At 50.1% G+C, this 19,030-nt stretch overlaps 1 protein-coding gene and 1 long non-coding RNA gene across 4 annotated transcripts in view; one reads left to right on the top strand and one right to left on the bottom strand.

The window, feature by feature from the left end:
* Window positions 1-1,466: 1,466 nt before the first annotated feature.
* Window positions 1,467-7,747, bottom strand: LOC114815051. The gene is made up of 2 exons (XR_003762846.2): window positions 7,668-7,747; window positions 1,467-1,903 (listed from the first exon to the last, which is right to left on the bottom strand). It is a non-coding gene; the product is annotated as an uncharacterized LOC114815051 (long non-coding RNA).
* The window catches only part of DOK4 (docking protein 4), a 22,226-nt gene continuing 8,506 nt past the window's right edge, over window positions 5,311-19,030 (top strand). For 2 of the 3 annotated variants that reach the window (XM_029075114.2, XM_029075111.2), the window contains exons 1-2: window positions 5,311-5,415; window positions 14,933-15,264. In XM_029075114.2, the coding sequence (XP_028930947.1) occupies window positions 15,199-15,264 (66 nt within the window). In that variant the 5' untranslated portion in view covers window positions 5,311-5,415; window positions 14,933-15,198. Of the gene's footprint in view, window positions 5,416-6,523; window positions 6,706-14,932; window positions 15,265-19,030 lie in introns of those variants that run through there. The other variant, XM_029075112.2, reaches the window with a different exon arrangement.

The raw sequence follows: 19,030 nt of genomic DNA, 5'->3' as shown, positions 1-19,030 counted from the left end.
CTTAGTACAGTGCTTAGCACGCCACGAACCCTTAATAAATTCCATAATTTTCATCATAACCTCACAAACTTAAAATTCAGTGTCCAGAAATGCACACGATATTCCAGGTGCAGATATAGAGTGTGACCAAACAATGCCTTCTGGTTTTTTTTCATCTCCTCTTTATGACACTTGTTGCACACTGGACCTATAATTTAAGGAACCGTGAGCAATAATTCAGGTGCCTTTCCTGTTTGGTGACTGATAATTGGAAGCCATCATCTTGAAAGAGCCACGCAGAACAATCTGAGAGGAAAATCAGCCATTAAAAGCTTCCATCGACTTATCCCTAGAACCATGGCGTGTGTCTCAGGATTCTGGATCCTGCAGCCTGCTGATACCTTGTCCCAACACCCAGCCGTCAGCTCCTCCCCACCAGCCTGATGAAAGAAATCCCAGACCCATCTTACTGGCACATGGTACAGCAGAACGCCACGATAGTATGTGGGCTCCGATGAAGACTCATTTGCAGTCTGAGGATATTTCCTCATGCCACAGGGAAGCAGCATGGCTTACTGGATAGGGCACCACCCTGGGAGTCAGAAGAACCTGGGTACTGAAGCCGGCTCCATCACTTGTCTGCTGTGTGACCTTGGGTAAGTCACTTAATTTCTCTGTGCTTCAGCTCCCTCATCTGTAAAATGGGGATTAAGACTGAGAGTCTCAAATGGATACGATGTTCCCGTATCTACCCCATCTCTTAGTACAATGCTTGGCCCACAGTAAGCACTTAATAATTACCATTAAAAAGTCTCAGTTTTCTCATTTGTATTTATGGGGACGAAAAAGCTCACCAGTACTTTGGGATCCTCAGAGGGGAGGTGAAACTTGGCGGTCATCATAGAAACGGAAGTTCAGTTTCTAACCTGGGGGCAGGTCATGAAATTGCTGGGGTTTAATCAGAAACTTCCTTGATTGTCCAAATCTGTCAGCGCTCTCACTTGCCATCTCTGCCAAATTCCATTTCCGCTCCAGCCAAATTAAGCCATTTGCTAGTTAAGCAAACGGAGCCCGAGGCCCCTAGAACAGCCCAGGACCTCACAGTTGAGAGAAAAAACTAAATCGAATCTCCTGACACAGAAAGAGCATAAACCACGGAACCGAAATTTAATCAACGGCAAATCGAATGGACCGTGGCACAGACGCTCCGGTCTCAAGACTCAGGCCTGGGGTGGTCTCTTATTTGCCTTCCCAGTGAGGGTCCCCTTCACGTAGACAGCAGGCATTTGGAGTTAGGATTCTTCAAAGATTGAATTGAGCACATACAAAGAATATATGCAAAGAAAAAAGCAAATACAGATGGGAGCCTGGATGCAGAGGGTAGAGCCGTCAGCAGGCTGGTGCAGTGAAGGAGCTCCCTCCTGGCTCCTGCCAGATTGGAGCAGTGTGGTTGCTGAGAAGACCAAGACAATTTGGCCGGAACTAAATTAAGTCATTCGTCAGATAGAGCCTTCCCGAGTCGGGAATTGCTAGGGTGAGCTACTGTCTTTGGGTTGGAGGAGAGACGGAGAGGCCAGCTGAATGATCGTGAATGAACGGCAAAACGTAAACAAAGAAAGCTGCTTAGTCCCCACTGGCCCAGGGAAAATATTCCACTTTGCCTTTTGACAGCTCATTTTTCTTTTCTGTAAAATGTGTTAGGTCCTTCTGGTTGTCTCAGTGGTGCGCGACAACAGAGGAAAATTCAAAAGGCTCTGGTGAGGAGTCTTTGAGGTTCAAAGAAGAGCCGATAGGGTCAGGGGTAGAAAAAACAGATTTCCAGGTGGTCAAGAACTTGAAGTTGACAGTACCGGAGGGTTTCAGGTCCTGGAATGGATCTTGGGATCTTCAACGGGAGAGCCGTTGGGAGTTTTCCTGCCCTTATCTGAGGAGCGAAAATTGGGTCCATGAAAGGTAGGAAGAACGAGACTGAGGAAGCAACGGCCAGAGGCATACGGATGTTGCTATGGACAGGGATTTGACTGAGTGTTCTGGGAAAAAGGAGGGTGAGGAGAGTGGGGGTGGTCATTTGGTGGGGGGGCGGAGGGCATGTTACACAGCACCGAAGTCAGGCAAGTGGCCATGGTAATACGACTAGTAAGGGATGGTTCAAACAACTGATTCTAGAGGACAAAATGCCTTGCTTCGCATATAGTAAGCGCTTAGCAAATACTATCATTATTATTATTTAAAGCACATCTCCAAGCAGCCCAAGTCCTCATTTCCTCTTCTCCCACTCCCTTCTGCAATGCCTTTGCTCTTGGATTTGTATGCTTCATTCACCCCTCCCTCAGTCCGATAGCACTTTTTAACCTATTTGTTATTTATTTATTTATGGTAATGTCTGCCTTCCCTAATGGTAGGCTGTAAGCTCATTGTAGGCAGGGGATGTGTCTACCAACTCTGTTATATTGTACTTTCCCAAGTGCTTAGTACAGTGTTCTGCACACTGTAAGTGCTCAATAAATATGACAGATTGATGTAGAAAGAGGTGGGGTGAGATTAGAGCTTTCATCTGCCTGGTTTTCTACCAGCCTGTCTGGTCTTTATTAGTAGTAGTAGTAATAATAATATTTGTTAAGCACTTACTCTGTGCCAAGCTCTGTACTAAGTGGTGGATTGGATTCAAGAAAATCAGGTCAGACACAGCCTCTATCCCAATGGGATTCACAGTTTAAGGGGGAAGGAGAACAGGTACTGAATTCCCATTTTACAGATGTAGCAGTAAAGTGACTTGCCCAAGGTCACACAGCAGGCAAATTGTCAAGCTGGGAGTACAATCCAGATCCTCTGACTCCCAGGCCATGCTGCATCCAATTTGGTCTATCCCTTGTCCAGTACTTACACATCTCCAGACACCTTTATGTCCTCTATTTTTATTTTTAATGCCCAGAGATTATCTACGTTCAGCAAATTTCCACCCAGCATCTGCTGGTGCATGTCTCCTTACTTATATAACCTAAATTAGGTCCGGTGCACAGAGATTAATGTAAGACGGTTGTCCTCGCCATGTGCAGAACAAAAAGGTTTGAATGCCATTAGAAATGGGCAAATTTGAACACTAGTTGTTCCCACGTGGTAAATACATACTAGTTTTTATGTTTGATATTTTAATAATTAGTGGGATTATTTCAAATAAATCTATCCGCGGGTGGCAAAGGGGTGCCTGGAATTTTTGAGAGCCATAGGACAGGGAGCTAGGGAATGTTGTGTGAGAGAGGGCTTGGGGGGATGAGAGGAGCTGAGGAATTGGTATATAACTAGGGACTGAGCAGGAGCTGGATGCTGAGGGGAGTTGAGGAGGGAGTGAGGATGGCTGGCCGGGAAGGCTGTGACAAAATGGAGCTAAAAGGAGGGTTTTAGAGCTGAGTGTATTGATGCTATTGATGTGCGTTTGCTTGTTTTGATGTCTGTCTTCCCCCTTCTAGACTGTGAGCCCATTGTGGGCAGGGATTGTCTCTCCATTGCTGAATTGTACTTTCCAAGGGCTTAGTACAGTGCTCTGCACACAGTAAGCACTCAATAAATAGGATTGAATGAATGAATGAAGGTATAGTAAGAGAGGAAAGGTTGGGTGGGTTGGGCCCCGCCGGAGGTAAGGTTGAGTGTGCGGCAGTTGAGGCAAAGTGGCCTGGTGGAAAGAGCAAGGATCTGGGAGTCGGAGGGCCTGAGTTCTAATCCTGATCCTCCATTTTCATGTTCTGGGCAGGTCGCTCAATCCTCAGTGCCTCACCATCTTTATCTGTAAAACAAGGATTCAATACCTGTTCACCCTTAGAGCTCCATGTAGGAGGGGGTTGTGTCAGATCTGACTGCGTGGCATCTGCCCCAGTGCTTAGCACATAGTAAGCACTTAAATGCAAATTCCCCCTCTAGACTGTCAGCTCATTGTGGGCAGACAATGTGTCCGTTTATTGTTCTATTATACTCTCCCAAACGCTTAGTACAGTGCTCTGCACACGGTAAGCACCAATAAATACGATTGAATGAATAATAATAATTTTGATATTTGTTAAGTACTTACTATGCGCCAACTCTTCTAAGTGCTGGAGTAGATACAAGGTAATCAGTTTGGAGACAATCTCTGTTTCACATGGGGCTCACAGTCTTAATCCCCATTTTACAGATGAGGTAACTGAGGCACAAAGAAGCAAAATGACAAGTGAATGAATGGAATGCCATAATGATAATAATCATAATCCTAATAACGGTATTTTTTAAGCGCTTACTATGTAACTAGGTGACAGGTACTGTACTAAGCGTGGGATAGAGACAATGTAATTGGTTAGACATAGTCCCTGTCCTATATTGGGTTTACAGGGTTTGAGAAGCATCGTGGCTTAGCGGAAAGAGCACGGGTTTAGGAGTCAGAAGACGTGGTTCTTATCCCAGCTCTGCCACTTGCCTGCTGTGTGAGCTTGGGCAAACCACTTAATTTCTCTGTGCCTCAGTTACCTCATCTGCAAAATGGGGATTAAGACTGTGAGCCCCATGTGGGACAACCTGATTGCCTTGTATCTATTCCAGTGCTTAAAACAGTGCTGGGCACATAGTAAGCACTTAAATACCATAATTATCATCATTATTATTATTATTACAGTCTTAAGTCCCATTTTCCAGATGAGTTAACCGAGGCATGGCGAAGTGAAGTGACTCACCCTAAATCATTAATTCATTCAATCGTATCTTTTGAGTGCTTACTGTGTGCAGAGCACTGTACTAAGTGCTTGGAAAGTACAATTCAGCAACAGATAGAGACAATCCCTACCCAACAACGGGCTCACAGTCTAGAAGGGGGGGAGGGAGACAGACAACAAAACAAAACAAGTAGACAGGCGTCAACAGCATCAAAGTAGATCGATAGAATTATAGATAAATACACATCATTAATAAAGTTGAATAGTAAATATGTACAAATATACCCCAGTGCTGTGGGGCGGGGAAGGGGGTAGAGCAGAGGGAGGGAGTCGGGGCGATGGGGAGGGGAAAGGGAGGGCTCAGTCTGGGAAGGCCTCCTGGAGGAGGTGAGGTAGGGCTTTGAAGGGGGGAAGAGAGCTAGTTTGGAGGATGTGAGGAGGGAGGGCATTCCGGGCCCGAGGGAGGATTAGAAACCAGGTCCTTCTGCCTCCCAGGCCTGTGCACAGGAGCCCACGCTGTGATGCTGATTGTTGTTGTTCTTACTGTGGAGAGCCAGGAGGGCCCCTGGGGAGGGGGAGAGGTGAGGTTTGGGAAGCTGGTGCCCGTCGGCTCGGAGGATTACGGTGCCGGGAAGGGGCGGGGCCGGTCCTGCTGGAGCCGCCGCGTCTCCGGGAGGGAGAGGCCGGGCACAGCGGCCGGGAGAGCGGGCATGTGCCACCCTTGCCCCCTGGAGCCCGGACCCCACCGGCCTCTGCCCAGGTAAGCACCTCTGGGGGGGGGGTCCCATCCCCTCCCCTCCATCCCTTCCTCCCCCTCCATCCCCGCGTCCGTGCCATCCCCATCCCCCGGGAGATGGGCAGCCTTGCCCACCCGTGCCCACCCTGCCAACCCCGCCCGGCCTCGGACGGGGGGGAGTTGCAGAGGAAATCAACGGAAACGTTAGATTTGGGGGGAGGGGGTCCTGACGAGTAAGGGTCGGCTGCCTTTTAGGAAGCCGGGGTCTTTGAAGAGGTTATCCCGGAGGGATTGCACATCGTGGGGCACAAGGTTTTATTTGTGTATTTTGGGCCCCCCCCCCCCCCCAATGGGGAGAATTTGGTGGTTGGGTCAAAACATTCCAGCAGTGGCAGAGAATAACCGCCCACCCCTCCCAGGTCTCTGGGGGTGTGGGCATTTGCCGGGGGAGGTGCCGGATCCTTTTAACCTGGGCAAACCTGGGCAAGGGGCAGAAACCGGAGGGCCTGAGAGTCGGGCTTGTTTTAAAGGGTGAGAGTCATCCCGACGTGGTAAAGATCAAAGGGTCAGTTCATTGAAGGGGCTCCCAACTCTGGCCACCTTCCTCCTCCTCCTCCTTTTTCTCAGCTTCTAGATTAGCCCTGTTCTTCCCCAGCTGGAGACTCAATGTCACCCCAGTTCCCCGGTTAATACAACCCCTTCGCCTGCATCTAACCACTGTTTTTGCCCAGCCCCATTTTGCTCTTTTGTTTGACTTCTTCCCTTCGCATTCCCTGTGTGGTGCTCTGTTGGCAAAAAATTCAGCACAGCCTTTGGAAGTTGCTGCTCCAGGCCCTTCTTTCGGGAGCAAAACCGGTGCAGAAGGGGCCTCGCCGAAATAAACCCCTTGTGGATGGGGGTGCTGGTCGCAGGGACCCACGCAAGCCCTGGCCGCGGCCCGGGTGACCAAGCGAAGGGCGACGGAGGCAGCCTTGAGCCGTTGACTTTTGACTAAACGATTCTTGAGCAGCAGTAAGTGGCCAGGCCCTCCACACTGAACATGGAATTGAATCTTGGTCCCCAGGTCCCAGAGTCCTCAAACTTGAGTTGGACACTGATGGACACAGAGTTAAATCTGGTCCCCAGGTCCCAAAGGCCGCAAACTTGAGCCGGACACTGATGGACACAGAGTTAAATCCGATCCCCAGGTCCCAAAGGCCTCAAACTTGGAGCTGGACACAGATGGACACAGGATGGTTGACTAGTAGATGTCCAACAGGCGAGAGCCAGCCAGCCCCAGCTATTGCCAGAAGGCTTCTCGGAGGCCTGTGAAAGGTATGGAGTAGAGATGGGGACAAAAGGAAGCTCCCTAGGGAATCGAGGGGAAAATGTAATGGGAACTGCACACCTCCTGGCCTGTGGCTGAACTAAAATCTCGGTGTCACTTTGCTGCTAAAAAAGGAAGCTAAAACCCCAGAAGCAGTGTGGTGTAGTGGATAGAGCTCAGGACCTGAGTTCTAATTCCAGATCTGCCGCTTGTCTGCAGTGTGACCTTAAGCAAGTCACTTCACTTCATTCAGCTGTAGTTACTGAGCACTTACTGTGTGCAAAGAACTGCACTTAGCATTTGGGAGAGTCCAATACGACAATAAATACACACATCCTCTGCCCACAACGAGTTTCTCTGTGCCTCAGTTATCTCACCTGCAAAATGGGGATTGAAACTGCCAGCCCCACGTGGGGCAGGGACTATGTCCAACCCGATTTGCTGGTATCCACCCCAGCGCGTAGTACAGTGCCTGGCACACAGTAGGTGCCTAAAAAAATACCACAGTTATTATTATTCGTCTGCACCACGTCCTCCGAGCCTGGAATGAAGTTTTGTAAGCCATTCCCCCATCCCCCAGCCCTCTCCACCTCTGCTCCCAGCTTTCCTGTTGACTGTCTCTCCCCTGGCTATTTGATCAGTTCTTTGCCACCTCTGATAAGATCGCATTGTTTGGAGTTGCCCTCGGCGGTGGAGACTGTGGGCGGCTCAGACTTTTCCCCGATAAAAATCACACTCCCGGGTGAGCCGGACCCGAGCATCCCTGGATCTGAGCCTCTGAACTTTCCTGATGCGGGAGAAAAACCTGCTCATCAGATCCTCGGGCAGAGGCGGCTTTTGCGGGGGGTGGGAGGATAAAAGAGGGGACAGGGTGGTGCTTTCTGTCGGGGATCGATAAGATCAGATGGGGTTTGTGAGTGGGGAGGGGGGGACACCCTGATGTCAGCTTGCCGTCTTATTGGTTCCTCACCTGCGGGTGTCTTTCTGGAGACAAAGTCCCGGAGGCCGCAGGCAAAGTAGATGCAGGGAAATAGGTGCAGGAGCTGATTAAAAGTCGGGGGCTGCAGTGGGATAGGGAGATCCTTCCTCTTCGGGGCTCCCCTTCTAGAGAGCTTTATTAGCAGGTGAGTTTTTTTTTCTTTCTTTCTTTTTAAGGGCATTAGTTAAACGCTTACCAGGTGCCGGTCATCGTACTAACTACACACTCGGGGAGATACAAGTTAATCAGGTTGGATTCGGTCCCTGTCCCATATGGGGCTTGCAGTCTTCATCCCCATTTTGCAGATGAGGTCACTGAGGCGCAGAGAAGTGAAGTGACTTGTCCAAGGTTAACCACAGACAAGTGACAGAGCCGGCATTAGAACCTTCAGACTCCCAGGCTCGTGCTCTAGACACTAGGCCCACTGTTTTGCTCACAGTAAGTGTGCAATAAATACGTTTGAATGAATGAATCCTTCTCTGCCCATTTTGACTCTTAACCTTTTCTCCTTTCCCACTTTCCCTTGTTCCCCCGACCCTCCCTTTACCACTTGGGATTTGCTTCTGCCCTCCCTTTGATGGACCTACTTCTTTCCATGACTCTTGTGGACACTGTTCATCCAAGGGGGGGGGGGACTGTGAATCAGACCCAAATCTGGCAGTAAGAGGCCCCCCCTCCACCTGCCTTTTTTGTTGTTGTTTTTGGAGAATTGGCCCAGGATGGAATGAAGGCCGATGGGTAAGAGCAAGTGCTCAATAAATACTCTTGATTGTTTGAGTGACTGGGTGCCTCTCCCTGATCTCCCTCTGAAATGACTTTTCCAGAGCCCGTAGAGATGGCTTGAAGACCTCACCCCTGTCTCACTCTGCACGGATTGCCCTTCTGTGCCTCAGTTTCTCACAGTGGATAGGATCTATCATAGGCAATTCTATTACTGGTTTTGAGTTTTGATACCCAAGCCTCAACATTCAAGCCTGGAAATCCCCAGGGTTCAGTAAAGAATTTAAAAACGGTGGGAGTCAGGGGAGAAAAGTAAAAGTGATCAGTGGACCCTCCTAAAGCTGGGAAACTGTATTTATCTAGTGCCTTGTTCCCAAGGAGCTCAGAGGAGTATCCAGGTGTTATCCGATTCATCCGCACAGCACCCCAGTGAGGGTTGTGCAGATGGTGAAACCACAGTATAGAGAGGGAAAGTGACTACATGAATTCACATAGCAAATCAATCAGTAGTATATCAATCAATCATGTTTGTCAAGCACTTACTGTGTGCAGAGCACTGTACTGAGCGCTTGGGTGACCACAATAACTGAGAGCTTGTTGTGGACAGGGAATGTGTCTACCAACTGTGTTATTTTGTACTCTCCCAAGCACTTAGTACAGTGCTGAGCACAGTAAGCACTCAATAAATACAATTGATTACAACAGGTAGGTAGACATGTTCCCTTCTGACAACCAGCTCACTGTCTGCAGGGCAAAACCCTTCCCTCTCATCCAGAGCTTCTGGAATGCTTTTTTTGAGATGTCTTCTGCACCCTGGCTCTCCACCTCTAGGCTTAAGCAGGGTTTTTCCTCAATGTCCTTAGGATCTCTTTCCACCCCTTCTTTCGGGAAGGTCCCCTTACTGCAGTCCCTTTGGTCTCCTCGTTTAAGTTTCATACATGGCTGGTGGTGATTGCTGATTAGAGGTTGTGGGTCTGCTTGGGTTTTCCTCTGAGGGTTTGTTCTTTTTCTGACCCTTATTTTTGCAGCCTCCTTCCCCCTTCGCCCCCTGTAGAATCTGACCCTAATCCTTTCTGATCTTTTTCATAAGATCAGAAAGATCTTATGTTTTCTTTTTGGTTCTTCTGTTCAGTTAGCACTACTGAGTGCCATCCCGTCACTTCTTTCCTCCTCCTACATTTCCTCTCCTTTTTCTCCTTTTCTCCTTTTCCTTAGGGAAGCAGCGTGGCTCAGTGGAAAGAGCATGGGCTTGGGAGTCCAAAGTCATGGGTTGGAATCCCAGCTCTGCCACTTGTCAACTGTGTGACTGTGGGCAAGTCACTTAACTTCTCTATTATTAATAATAATAATAATGTTGGTATTTGTGAAGCGCTTACTATGTGCAGAACACTGTTCTAAGCGCTGGGGTAGACACAGGGGAATCAGGTTGTCCCACGTGGGGCTCACAGTCTTAATCCACATTTTACAGATGAGATAACTGAGGTACCGAGAAGTGAAGTGACTTGCCAACAGTCACACAGCTGACAGAGTGGCAGAGCTGGGATTCGAACCCATGACCTCTGACTCCAAAGCCCCTGCTCTTTCCACTGAGCCACGCTGCTTCTCATTAGTATTATTATTATTCTCTCTTTTTTTAAATGGTATTTGTGTCAGGCACTGTACAAAGTGCTGGGGCAGATACAAGATTGGACACGGTCCTTGTTCCGTTGGCGCTCACAGTCTTACTCTCTGTTTTACAGATGAGGTAATTGAGGCGCAGAGAAGTGAAATGACTTGCCCAAAGTGACACAGCAGACAAGGGGCAGATCTGGTATTAGAACCCATGTCCTTCTGACTCCAGGGCTCGTGCTCTACCCACTAAGCTATGCTGCTTTTCCTCTAATAATACTATTAATAATAATTGTGGTATTTAAGTGCATAAGCCAAACACTGTACTATGGTAGATCAAGATAATCAAGTTGGACACAGCCTCTGTCCCAAAGGGGGTTCACACTCCGAGTGGGGAGGGAGAACAGGCATTTCATCACCATTTTACAGATGAGTGAAGGGAGGCACAGAGAACTTAGTTGTCTTCCTCGGGTCACACAGCAGACAAATGGTTGAACTGGGATTAGAACTCAAATCCTCTGATGCCCAATTCCTTTCCACTAGGCTCTGCTGCTTCCCTCCAACTCTCCCCCACATATTCTTCTTCCTGCCTCACTTTTTCTTTCATTTCTGTTTCTGGGTCTTCATTTATGTGGCTGGCCTCTGACCTGGTTGGTTAGCATTATTGACTGATCAATTGCATTTATTGAGTGCTTACTGTGTGCAGAGCACTGTACTAAGCACTTGGGAAAGTACAATATGACACATTCCCCATCCACAATGAACTTACAGTCTAGACGGGGAGGACCGATCCCAAAAGAACTAGCCGGAATTGAGGTTAGGAATTGTTGGCTGGTTTTGTTATTTTGAGGTTGTTCCAAAGCTATATATTCATTCATTCAATTCTATTTATTGAGCACTTACTGTGTGCAGAGCACTGTAATAATAATGATGGTATTTGTTAAGCTCTTACTATGTGCTAAGCGCTTACTATAAGCTAAGCGCGTGGGAAAGTACAATACCACAATGAACAGTGACATTCCCTGCCCACAGGAGCTTAAACCCTCTAGACTATAAGATCATTGTGTCTGTTTATTGTTATATTGTACTCTCCGAAGCTTAGCACAGTATTCTACACACAGTAAACGCTCAATAAATAAGATTGAATGAATGAATACCTTTATTTCTTGGAAAGATGGGATATAGGGTTAATCCCTAGACCTGGGCTGCTGACACCTTGTTTTGTTGGTTTTAAGGGAAGATTACTGATGCATCTGTTAGGGTGAGGGGGGGATTGGGCTTGTGGAAGGAATGACATGACCTCGCTTTGCAAACATACTTTAGAGGAGCTGACAGATAAGACTCTGGATGGTCCAACCTTGGAAAGCCTCTTTAAAAAACTAATTGGAACTTTTCCTAATTGGTGTGGTAGCCCCTTGGCTGGGTCCAGAGAGTGGAGAAGTGTCTCTGGAGCCAAACTGTAGGTGCACCATGCATTAGTCGATCGATTGTATTTATTGAGTACTTACTGTGTGTAGAGCACTGTACTAAGTGCTTGGAAGCGTACAAATACAACAATAAAAGCAGACACATTCCCATTCCTAGAGGCGGGGACCATGGCAGCAGTAACACATTGTTGACACCGATTTTTTTTTTCTTTCGATGATGGTACTATGTGCTAAGCCCTGAATTATATGCTGGGGTAGATGCAGTATAATCAGGTCAGGCGTAGTCTCTGTCCCATGTAGGGCCCACAGTCTAAGAGGGAGGGAGGGCGGACAGGTTCTGAAATATTCAACCACAACACAACCTCTCCCAGGGATAGGTTTGTGTCTTGCAGGGTGGCCTAGTGGAAAGAGCCTGGGAATCAGAAGACCTGGGTTCTAATTCCAGTTTCACCACTTGCCTGCTGTGTGACCTTAGGCAAGTGACTACTTCTCTGTGCCTCAGATGTAAAATGGGAAAGTTCCTGTTCTCCCTCCTACTTTGACTGGGAACTGTGTCCAACCTGATAAATTTCTATCTACCCCAGTGCTTAGAACAGTGCTTGATCCATAGTAAGTGCTTAACAAATATTATAATCATTATTATTCTTATGGTATTTCAATTCAGTTGTATTTATTGAGTGCTTACTGTGTGCAGAGCACTGTACTAAGCTCTTGGAAAGTACAGTAAAGCAATAAAGGGAGACAATCCCTGCCTACAACCACTTACAGTCTAGAGGGGGGAGACAGACATCAAAACCAGTAACCAGGCAAGTGCTTACTATGTGCCATGCTCTGTACTAAGCACTGGGGTAGATGATAATAGCGGCATTTGTTAAATGCTCACTGTGTACTAAGCGCAGGGACAGATAAGATAATCAGGTCCCTCATGGGGCTCACAGTCCCAGTAGGAGGGAGAACAGGTAGTGAATCCATATTTTTGTAGATGAGGGAACTGAGGCACAGAGAAGTTAAGTGACTTGCTCGAGGTCACTGAGCCGGTAAGCGGCAGAGCTGGGATTAGAACCAGGTCCTTGTGACTCCCTGACCTTTGCTCCATCCACTAAGCCACGATGCTTCTTATGGTGTTGTAGATTATTAGCTTCAGGCCTTGGGCCCTCCTGGCAGCTGGGAGTCTCAAGGCAAGGAACCATTTTGCCATTTTGCCAGATGCTCATGCCCTTGTTTCTGCCTCAGTCGGAATCTGGGAGGCTGGAAGCATGAGGGCGAGTAATTCTAAGAAGTAATAACTTCACCATTTGCACTAACCTTTGCACCTCGAGAGTGACCCAGCTTCTGGAGCCGCATAGGATATCTGTATGTATGTGGTCATTATCTAAAGCAGAGGCCGCCTGGGGAGGACTGAAGGACGGTGGGAGTGGGATGGAGGGGCTGAGGCTTTGAACAACTGGTTGAGTTGGGTATGAAAAATCTCTCCTTTGCTTCTCCCCTCCAAACCTACACCTCTCAACCCCAAAGAGGAAAGCAGAAGGGAGATTCCTAGAGAGAAGGGACAGAGACAAAGATATGGAAAAGATGAGGTGAAGGATGTGGGGGTGGCGGGGGGGTGAAGCATTGAAGGATAGAGATTGCTACCTCTCCCCGATTCCAGTCCCATTGTTTAACTGTGCCCAAAGAGCCGCCCCATCTGTTCCTCGTTAGGGACTGACAGACCAGGAGGGCTCCCGGAGATTAATTAGTACCAAGCTGTTACCTCAGCCTGGCCCTTGGGGCTCTCCTCCTGGCCGGAGGGACTCCTGCCTGGCTCCAGTGAAACTAGCCCGGGGAGTGAGTGCCACTCAGGTGTTGTTGAGCAGTCCCGGGAATCAGGGCTGCCGTGGTGCCATGCTGATGCCCGGGCTGGCGGCGAGAGTGCCACCGGGGCAGGCGGGCACTGGTCCCGGCAGCGGGAATTCCCCTGGGGGTGTTTCCCTACGAGAAGCCTGGCCAGCCCTACCCCAGTACCAAGAAGAACCCAGACTATGAGTGCCACTGTGTACTGGCTCTGCCCAGAGCGTGCCAGTGCTGCCAGGAGCCGGGATCCTGCTTCCAGCCCCAGAAAGCTCTGGATGGTTGCCCACTTGATTTCAGTTCTAATCAGTAGTATTGATTGGGTACTTCCCGTGAGCAGAGCATTATGGTAAGTGCTTAAGGGAGTGCTGTTGGGTGAGGGGCACGGTCCCTGCCCTCCAGGAATTTCTAATCTTACAGGGTAGGCTGAAAGACACAAGATCCCCGCCAAAGGCTATACATGTGGGCAGCAGAAGTATGGAAGAAAATGTCCTGTCAATACATGTAAATGAATTTAAATGGAGAATGTGCAGAAGGCTCCGAAATATAAGGGTGGAGAGAAGGTACTAGGCCGTTCCCCGGTGCGGATGCCGGGGTTGATCTCTCACTGGCAAACGGAGAGATGAGGTATCCTGGAGTCTCTTGCAGACAAAGGGTACAAGTTTGTTTTATTTTAATGGTATTTGTTAAACATTACATGCCAGGCACTGTACTAAGCACTGGGGTAGATACCAGATTGGACACAGTCTATATACCATATGGGGCTCACAGTCTTAATCCACATTATACAGATGAGGTAACTGAGGTCTAGTGAAGTGACTTGCCCAAGTGGTGGAGCCAGGATTAGAACCCAGATCTTCCTGCCCCCCAGGCCCATGTTCTATCTACTAGGTCCTGCTGCTTCCCTAGTTGTATGTTACCTCCGAGTCACCCGGAATTCTTTCATGAGTCCTTGTTCTCCCTCAAGTCCTGCACAAAAGACCACACCTTTTACCCCTTTCCTCCTATCGCTGCTCCCCGTGGGGAAGCCAGCTTCCTTGTCGTCACTGCTTTTTTCCCCGAGGAATCTCCCACCTCTGAGGCCCGGAATCCCAGCTAGATACAGTGGGAAACTCACTGGAGTGTAGTGGAGCCACAGAGAAACCTGGGGGAGGCATGGGCTGTCACTTCAGAGTGGCTGGTGGCGTGGTACCCCGGAAGCATGGTGCCCTGCTAACGTGGTGCCCTAGATTTGCTGCAGGACCAACGAGCCAAGGTGGTGAAGCCCATAACTGGCCCCGGGGGAGCTCTCGGTGTGGCCGGGTTGGGGGCGGGGGCCTGCTCACTGCTGACCATTTCTGCAGAGCTAGGGTGGAGTCCCCGGTGGTCAGCGCGCCCCCGTTGCCAGCTTCTATTTGATCCTTCCTCCCCCCAGCCCAGCCCCTTTCCACAGGTCCCCAGCCTGGCAGAGAAAGCCGCTCCACAGAGGAAGGGGTTAAGCAGCAGCTGAGGAAACTGGGCTGTTCCATTTCTTCTGGCAGTGGACTCTACCTCGGTTTTCCTGAATGGTTTAATCGTGGGGTGGGGGCCTGCGGGGAGAGATGAGCGTGGGGAGCTGGGAAGAAGGAGGGAAGGGGCAGAGAGAAAGAGCAAGATGTCACTACCTCTAATCTCTCTGTCATTTTTATTTCCCAGCCAGCACAGGGGAGGGCTCCGTGAGAAGGGACCTCTAGAACAATGCTGCTGCTGCTGCTGCTGAGGTGCGTGAGGTGAGAAGGACCCTCCAGACGGACCCCCCCCCGGGAGCCTCCGGGAACAGGTGACTGGAGCCAGCCGGAGAAGCCCGGAGGAAGGCGGCGGGAAGAGGAGCCAGCCCGAGGAGCGGATCCCGGCCGGCTCAGCCGGACGGACGGAGTCCAGCCGTGGGGGAGGAAGCTGGGGGGGAGGGGGGCGGCGACGCCATGGCGACCAATTTTAATGACATCGTCAAGCAAGGCTACGTGAAGATGAAGAGCAGGAAACTCGGGGTGAGTGAGACGGAGGCGCGGAGAATGACGCGCTCACTGAGGGCAGCCGGTGCTGCTCGAGGACCCGAAGCGGGGGGTGATCTGGGAATGTGGAAACCGGTCTTTGAATGCCGGCTGCTGAGCGGCTTCTGGTTGGAGGACCCCCGGGACTTAGGAAGGGATCGATGTGATAACCGCCCCCAGAATCCGCCCCTTGCTGGCTTTACCCCGGAAGCCCCGGTGAAGGGTTGGAGTGTGTGTGTGTATGTGTCTGTGTCTGCATAGAAGTGTGTGTGTATGTGTGTGTGCGTGCTTGGGAGAGTGTATATGTGTGTGTCTGCATAGAAGAGAGTGTGTGTGTGCTTGGGAGAGTGTGTGTGAGTGTGTGGGTTTGTGCATGTGTGTATGAGTCTGCTATAAAGTTGTCTCCAAGGCATTTGCCCTGGACATCCAGGATCGCGACTGTGTTGTGAAGCAGGCATCCCTTTGGGATGGGGTTTGGCAGAAACCGGTCTGGCCCCAGAGACCCCTTTTTCTTTTAAGCACATTATCTCCCCTCCCAATCAGTTTGCTTGTGGCTGGGTTTTTTCTTTTTATTTTTCTATGTTAAGTAGGTGAGGAGGGAGGGTGATGAAGGCAGTAAGGCAAGCTAATCAGAGAGGTACAGAGGCAATTCTTTGCTTTGGTTGATTTCGGTGAAAATAAGTAGGAATTTAGCCATGACCATTGTGTTCCCCTGTCCCAACCGTCGGTCGGCCCCCTCTCCTCCGTCCCCACGAGCCCTGCCCTTTCCAGCAGCAAACGGCCAAGTCTCCGGACCCCAGCAGGGACTTCCTGAGCCGTGGTGAGTCAAGGTGCTGTGGCTGAGCCGAGCCGATCCGGGCCCTTGGGATTCTCCAAGTGGGTTGGCATTCTTTTGTTTCCTGATTTGTCCCTCCCCACCCCGGGCCGCTCTCAACTCCACCCAGTCCCCCCAGCGGTGCTGGCCCAGGATTTAGCCTCTGCTCGCTCCCCTGAGGGCTGTCATGGCCAGGCTCACCTCCCGGGGAAGCTCCAGTGAGACTCAGACCTCACTCCTCCCCTCAGCCATTTCCCCTCTCGAGCCCTGGAGCCACAGCAGAGGAAATGACTTGGCCGATGCCAGCTTGGGTGTGGAGAGGAGAAAGCGGCTGGAATGGCGGGAAAGGTGGAGGGCAGCCAGGGTGAGCCCCTAGAAGAACAAAAATCCTCTCCTCTTGGGCCTGGCTGGGCCCTCCAAGTACTCCAGCGCCCTGGGAGGGGCCTGAAACCAGGCTCCAGTAAGAGAGGGGCCTTTCCAAACTCCCGTCGCCCTGTTTTCTCCTGGGATCAGTGTGCTGGGTTGGATTGAATGACCCATCCTGCGGTGGGGGCAGTGAGGGGAAGGGGCCAGTCGCCCCGAGCCGTGAAGCCCTCACTTGCCAGAGGGGATCTGCAGTGACCCGAGGAAAAATCCTGGATCTGTACAAATACACTCTCTGCGTTCCTGAGTTGGCTCTGCCCCGGTGCGAGCCCACCTACCCACAAAGTAGCCCCTGACCCCCTCACTTCCTAAGCGGGAAGGGGAGTACTCACTGACTTCCTCTTCTTCTCTAAGAGGTGAGTCCTCTTAATTATGTCGTACTTATTGAGCGCTTACTATGCGCGGAGCACTGTACTAAGCAGTTGGTTGAGTGCAGTACAACAGAATTAGCAGACATGTATAATGAGCTTACAGTCTAGAGGGGGAGACAGACATTAATATAACTAAATAAGTAATTTGTAATGTATAATTTAAAAATACGTGCGTAAGTGTTGTGGGGTTGGAAGAGGGATGAATATCAAATGCTCAAAGGCCACAGATCGAAGTGCATGGACAATGCAGAAGGAGAAAAGAGGGCTTAATCAGGGAAGGCCTCATGGAGAGGATGTGGCCTTAATAATGCTCTGAAGGTGGAGAGAGTGGTGGTCTGGCATATATGGAAAGGGAGGGAGTTCTAACGAGGAAGATGACATAGGAAAGGGGTTGGCGGCGAGATAGACGAGATTCTCTAGACTTAAAGTTTGTTTTGGGCGGAGAATATGTCTGTTTATTGTTATATTTTACTCTCCCAAGTGCTTAGTACAGTGCTCTGCCCACAGTAAGCTCTCAATAAATGTGCTTGAATCAATGAATGAATCGGGGCACGGTGAGCAAGCTGGCGCTAGAGGGGCAGAGTGTGCGGGCCGGGCTGTAGTAGGAGATTAGTGAGGTAGCATGGGGTGAGCTGATTGACTGCTTTAAAGCTGATGGTAAGGAATTTGAAGCTGAAGCCTCTTGAGGCTGAGAACAAAGAGACACGCAGAGGTCGGCGCAGAGGCCGAGGGCCCACGTGGAGCGGAGAAGCCGTCGGCCGCTTCCACATCCCCTTTCCTCCCAAGGAGAGTCTCCCCTGAGCCCAGTCTTTAAACCTTCCTTCAGCATCCCAGGTAGCTTGGGAGCAGAAGCAGCAACCCAGACCCAGAGCTGTATTTGAGGTGGGGGAGCAGAGGGGAGAACAGGGGAAGAAGGGAGAGGCCCTGGCCGAGGGGAGAGAGGCGGGGTCAAGGGTCAGGGGTTTAGGAGGCCGGAGGGAGGGGAGGAGGCAGAGCTGAGGTGTGAGTCTGCAGCTCCTCATCTTGCTCTCTAAAGTCCTCAATTCCCCTGTAGGTGAGGGCAGCCCTGGGCCGCAGAGGCCCAAGGAAGGAAGGGCGGAGCTTGAAGGCTCCTCAGCCGAGACCAAGGCAACGCTCTTGTCGCTTTAAGTGCAGGATCGGGTTGTGGTGGAGAGGGGAGAATTGGGGTTTTGGCCTCATTTCAGGGTCAGAGGCTCCCGGGAGACTTAGCTAGTGAGGTGTAGTCTTGTGATCCGCTCGAGGGGCGGGTGGGAGGTCAGAGGGTCCAGGCTCGGAGGGGGCTGCTCACTAGCAATGATTGACAAGTGGCTGCCTTGGCTTCAGACTTACCTGTCCGTCATCCTCACCTAATACGGGAACGGACCAAGACCCAAGTGACGGAAAGTACCAAGAGTGTTGGACTCACGTGGCTGACTCCTGTTCTTGGCTTTGATTTCCAGCCTCAGAGGGACGGGAGTGTGGTGCAGTGAGCAGAGAAGGGAGGCCACTGCTGACGATTAAACTCTACCGCCTTGGGGGGGTGGGGGCAGGTTAGGGGGCTTCCCTTCATCAACCAGGGCAGGGACAAAGACCACACTCCTCTCTAGACTGTAAGCTCGTTGTGGGCAGGGAATGTGTCTACCAACTCTGCTTTATTGGACTTTTCCAAGTGCTTAGTGTAGGGCTCTGCCCACGTAAACAATAATTTATTGATTGACCTTCAGACTCCTGGAGGCTGAAGAAATGGCCCATGTGCAGTGAGAATCGGAGATTGAGGGGCATCGTCTGGGCTTTATGGAGCAGAAGCTCCAGTCGTTCCATCGGTGGCAATTATTGAGCACTAAATATGTGCAGAGTATGTATTAAGGATCTGGAACAATACAGTACAACAGAGTTGGTAAAACTGTTCCCTTCCCACAAGGAGCTTACAGTTTTGAGGAGGAGTCAGACATTCAATCAATTGCATTTATTCAATCAATCATGTATTGAGCCTTTACTGTGTAGTAGATGCTTGGGAGAGTACAATATAACAAGACTTGGTAGGCATAGTTCCCTGCCCACGATGAGCTTACATTAAAATAAATTACAGATGGGGGAAGCGACAGAGTTAAAGAATAAGATCAGAAGTGCTGAGGGGTTGGGGTGAGTATCAAAG

This window comes from Ornithorhynchus anatinus, chromosome 11 (assembly GCF_004115215.2).
Source record: "Ornithorhynchus anatinus isolate Pmale09 chromosome 11, mOrnAna1.pri.v4, whole genome shotgun sequence".
Taxonomy (NCBI): Eukaryota; Metazoa; Chordata; class Mammalia; order Monotremata; family Ornithorhynchidae; genus Ornithorhynchus; species Ornithorhynchus anatinus.
This window is presented reverse-complemented; position numbering and strand designations above follow the sequence as displayed.